Source organism: Penaeus japonicus, unplaced genomic scaffold (assembly GCF_977035675.1).
Source record: "Penaeus japonicus unplaced genomic scaffold, GWHDUDI00000001_assembly GWHDUDI00000033, whole genome shotgun sequence".
Classification (NCBI taxonomy): domain Eukaryota; kingdom Metazoa; phylum Arthropoda; class Malacostraca; order Decapoda; family Penaeidae; genus Penaeus; species Penaeus japonicus.
The window spans coordinates 5,638,690-5,643,967 of record NW_028234435.1 but is presented as its reverse complement, the minus strand read 5'-3'; the positions used below and the strand labels follow the sequence as shown (position 1 = coordinate 5,643,967).

The 5,278-nt window shown below is 33.2% G+C and overlaps 1 protein-coding gene across 1 annotated transcript in view; it reads left to right on the top strand.

Annotated features, from left to right (window-relative positions):
• Positions 1 to 4,780, top strand: part of AP-1mu (adaptor protein complex 1, mu subunit) — an 11,704-nt gene extending 6,924 nt beyond the window's left edge. Inside the window, exons 5-11 of the mRNA XM_043022555.2 lie at positions 468 to 577; positions 1,276 to 1,420; positions 1,776 to 1,966; positions 2,177 to 2,255; positions 2,412 to 2,642; positions 2,892 to 3,017; positions 3,226 to 4,780. Coding sequence (XP_042878489.2) covers positions 468 to 577; positions 1,276 to 1,420; positions 1,776 to 1,966; positions 2,177 to 2,255; positions 2,412 to 2,642; positions 2,892 to 3,017; positions 3,226 to 3,324 — 981 coding nt within the window. The 3' untranslated portion in view covers positions 3,325 to 4,780. The remainder of the gene's footprint in view (positions 1 to 467; positions 578 to 1,275; positions 1,421 to 1,775; positions 1,967 to 2,176; positions 2,256 to 2,411; positions 2,643 to 2,891; positions 3,018 to 3,225) is intronic.
• Positions 4,781 to 5,278: the final 498 nt, after the last annotated feature.

The window sequence follows — 5,278 nt, the reverse complement described above, 5'->3', positions numbered from 1 at the left end:
CTTTGGTGATATTTGATAATTTTCTGATGTTATACCATAAGTAGTAAATTATCTTTTGTATACATACAAAAGATTTATTAATTGATGATTATCCATAACAATACTGAATAGGATTGCTGTAATGCAAAGATGTTATAGTTTTGTATTTTATTTAAGACTGATTTTAAAAGTAAATCAAGAAAAAGATTCTTGTGCTTTTGTATTCTAGTTAAGCAATCAAAGTTTTTATTATTTTCCAGGAAACTTTATGCATAAAATTTGCTTTCTATTCTAATTTATTAAGAGTACCAAAGTATAAAAACTTTCAATATCTATCAATATTAACAGTAATCATTCTGTGTTTTCTTTTGTTTTCCTGTGCACTCAGATTTTTGCTCTTCTTTCTCATTCTCTTTTTTCGTGAATTTCATTCCTGGTCACCTTTGTTGATATATAAATTTAACCTCTTCCCATCTCATCTCCTGCAGGAGCTGGAAGAAGAGAGTATCCGGGATAATTTTGTCATCATATATGAGTTGCTGGATGAACTGCTTGACTTCGGCTACCCTCAGACCACTGATGTCAAGATTCTGCAAGAGTAAGTTCGTGTGTGCGTGCTCGTTCGTGTGAGGAATCATTTTAAGAATATGGGAACCAAATATGAAGGCATTATTAAGATAATTGGGCAGCAAACTTATTTTTATGTACAAGGGATTGGATTGTGAACTTTGGATTTTTGAGTTTTGCAGAGCACAAACAAACAGAGTAACAAGGATATAAAGATGAAATGAAATACAGCCACAATAGAAAAGAATATGCTAAACCATGATATGTTGAGTCACATCGGTCTGTTTGAAGAGGAGTCTAGTCTAAGTCTCTCCCTTTCTATTGTGGCTATGGTGTACTTCAAATGCAGATCACTTAACCCATTGATAGTGGATGGCATGATTTGCTGTTAAGGCAGCATCGGTCGTAAACACGGATGGCACCGTGCCATGCAACATAAACCCGCCACATGACTGTATACATATTTTATTAAAACCACGACCAATGGGTTAAACCCTGCCATGTACCATTTTTCTCTTTGTAGTTTTATCTTTTTCCTGATGTATGTTATTTATATATTTTACTTTATGCATGTACTGCATTCCTCTGATCATGTATGTTGTAATATATATGTATTTTATTGTTATTTTATTTCTATTTTTGTTTAAATATATAATATAAGGTATTCATATACATATTTCGGAGAATTCAAGAAGGTATTGTCTATTCTAAATTTTACTTTTTTGACAGGTACATCACTCAAGAAGGTCACAAGTTGGAGATTGCTCCCCGACCACCAATTGCTGTAACCAATGCTGTTTCTTGGCGGTCCGAAGGAATTAAGTATCGCAAAAATGAGGTATTTTTGGATGTCATCGAAGGTGTCAATCTCTTGGTAAGGAATTTTTAAAAAATGTTTTTTATATACATGCATTTATATACCTACCCCATTAGACACAAAGCTAAAGACAAATGAATACAAATGCAAGGGTAGTATAAACTCAAACATGTCGCACAAACATACACAATATGATTATTTTTAACTATAATGTTTATTTTAAAAATCAACTTGAATTTCATCTTCAGATTTATTTGAAATGGTTCTGAAAGTGACCTAGCTCTGTAATATACTCATTTAGATATATTATTTTTCCATTCATAAATTGCATTTGTTTGTGTCCCTCTCTGTCAGTCTCTATGGAAGTTGTTATATCATATTCATTAATCTTCACTTCATTATTTATTCCCAGGCGAATTCTAATGGTAATGTGTTACGGAGCGAGATTGTTGGTAGTATCAAGATGCGAGTATATCTGTCTGGAATGCCTGAACTGCGTCTTGGGCTTAATGACAAGGTTTTGTTTGAGTCCACTGGCAGGGGCAAGAGCAAGAGTGTGGAGCTAGAGGATGTCAAATTCCACCAGTGTGTCAGGCTGTCCAGGTGAGCTGATTAAGTTCATATTCCAAGTGCACTGTTTTCATGTTTCAAGACTAGGTTGTTTAGGTGTGTTTGACTCCTGCAGGCATTAAGTCACATCTGTCTAGATAGTAATTTAAGCCTAGAAGTAGAAGAAGAAGTGATTATAAGTTGGTAACTTTATATTTATATTTTTTTGCATATTGATCGTTATAATCTTTTTCTCCCTGGCAGGTTTGAGAACGACCGCACTATTTCATTTATTCCCCCTGATGGAGAATTTGAGCTCATGTCATACCGGCTGAACACACATGTATGTTTTTTCTGATGTCAGGTGTTTTCTTGTGATCAAGTTTTGAGGCACAATGTGAGCTAGTTTTCCCTCCATACTGATATATATTTGTTATTAATGAATATGTTTTGATTTAATGGATCATATAAAAAACACAACCTTCAATGCTACCCTCAGGTGAAGCCTTTGATCTGGATAGAGTCGGTGATTGAAAGGCACGCACACAGCCGAGTGGAGTACATGGTTAAGGCCAAATCCCAGTTTAAGAGGAGGTCAACAGCCAACAATGTGGAGATCATAATTCCAGTCCCTAATGATGCTGACTCGCCAAAGTTCAAGACCTCGGTGGGATCAGTAAAGTACACCCCAGAGAAGAATTGTATTGTCTGGACCATCAAGTCTTTCCCGGTATGATATAGATTTATTAAGAAAACTTTGCAGGCTTAATTTGTATGAAATGACTGTTCAATTTCTTTCTTTTCCTTGAAGTACCTGATTTAATCCAAGTTTTTTGTGATTAGTGTTGATTGGACTCTTTAAGTTTTTATGTATTTGTGATCATCTTCAATAAGTGATGTTATCTCAAGCTATATTTAGACTTAATCATGAAATGGTGAGGAATAAAGCAATCATAAACTATTTGCCTTGTGTCAACAGGGTGGGAAGGAATACCTAATGAGGGCACACTTTGGACTTCCAAGTGTTGAGTGCGAGGACTCTGAGGGAAAACCTCCCATCCAAGTGCGCTTCGAGATCCCTTACTTCACCACATCAGGGATCCAGGTGAGTCACAAGCAGATAGGTGCTGCCTAGGTAGCATTTATAGTCTTTTAGGTCTTAGGTGTATTATAGGCTACATATATTTTGTGTAACATAATGTTATTCCTTAAATATTCTCTCTCTCTCACTCTCTTTCCCACCTCGACTTCCCTCTTATATTCCCCCGTCTTGTGCAAACACAATATAATTCCTTTATTTGTGTTTTTTCCAGGTGAGGTACCTGAAGATTATTGAGAAGTCGGGCTATCAAGCTTTACCGTGGGTGCGATACATCACCCAGAATGGAGATTACCAGTTAAGGACACACTAGAGGGAAGCACTGCACTAGCAAACCTTTGTCCTTTGAGGCAACAGAATGCTACATGCCTTTGTGTATTGAATGATTACTGATGAACAAAGAATAAGCTTGTTGGAAAGTTATAGGAAGTAAAGTTTGGAAGCCATAAAGTGACCATAAATGCTGTCTGTGGTAATTTTTTTTGGAAAGTGTTATAATGATGATTGCTTCTTTTACTGAGATGTTAGCCTTGTCTGGCTTTTTTCATACAATGGGTAAAACAGTTTTTATCAGTGGAATGTTTATCTAATATTTAATGAATTATATGGATGAATATTTTATTATATTTTATAATTAGTATTACTTTTTCATTTTAGTCTCTTGGCATCTCTGGTGACAAAGAAAATAAAAGAGCAAATCCAATGTTTAGTGTTTGGAATCAGCTGTGCAGTTAATTGATATTTGTGTGACTGTAATTTCCCCAGTCATTGCAAATGATATTTTCAGCCAATGTATGATGAGAGTCCTAAGATTTGCATTAATTACATTCCATATCTTTCAGCCCTTACCAGTGTCAGGAGGACAGTTATTTAGAAACATTTTATATTCAGAAGTATGCATAAGAACCAGGTTTTGCAGTCTTGTTTGATTAGCTTTAAGGAAATTTCCCAATTGGCTTCATTCACAAAGGGTTTTGGCAGATTGAAGTTCATTGAGTTAATATTATTGTAGTTCACTCCTTTCATTGATTACTAACACGAGAGTGGATCTTGCTTCATTTTTAGTGATTTTGAAAGCTTGAACACTTTAGAATTTGTATGAAACTTTATATGACAGATACTTCAGCCAGTGATGATGTTTGAAGTTAGTTTATGTATAGTCTGTGTTTAAGAAGATATTTCATAATAATGTATATGTTGACTGTAAGGACTGAAATTTACTTGAAAGATATGATCATATAGTCAAACATAACATTTCCTAATATATAAAAGAATAGATATATTCAAAGATCATATGTATATAGACATATATTAGACGTAAAGAAAATTTTCATCCAAATTTATAGAAAACTATTTTGAAAACATGTTTGCGTGGAGCTCCTTTTTAGATCACTGTATATATTTTAAAATAAATGTTTTTTGAATGACGGAAACTTATTATGATATTGGTTGCAGTAGTTGCTTCTTGGCTAGTTGTGATGAAAGGTTAGTGCTGTTCTACTATTTTTTAGTTATGCTGTTATTCTCAATTTTAGCAACCTGTTAACCATCCTGTATAATCCTAGGCATTGTCTAAAACTGGCTGGTACTTTATTTATATAAACTTCCATCACTGATGTAATTGTTTTATTACCTTAACTTCCTTCATTCTATGCTGTTTGATTATATTTACTGTTCATTTATCCTGCCAAGAGACAGTAGCTATCACTGTTTGCTTTGAGTTGATTTTTTTTTCTATTATGCTGTTCTTTAATAAATTATCTCTTACATTGTCCCTTGTCATTAACCTGTACTGAGAAAATTAAATATATATATATAATATATATATATATATATATATATATATATATATATATATATATATATATATATATATATATACATATATATATATATATGATATTGTATAGCTGCCTTCTTCATTATCTATATAATATCTAATTTCTAATGTCTTCCTGAAAGCCCTATTTACAATGAAGAAAATTCACAAGTGCAAAAATAATTTTAAAACGATCTGCATAAGATACATCAATATGTGTTCTTTGTAAAGGCCAAACTTGTAAGAAAAGAATCCTATATCCTCCATCAAAACATAGATCACTTGATGATTATTTATTACCTGTGTGCTACAAACATCAGTACATAATGTAGCTAAATTTAGTGTATCGGTTATTGATTTCTCTGTATTGAGTTGTGCAATGTATAAATTGTATTGATGTTTGAAAAATTTGCATTGTCGAATAAGATATTTATGAGTGATTTTTGTT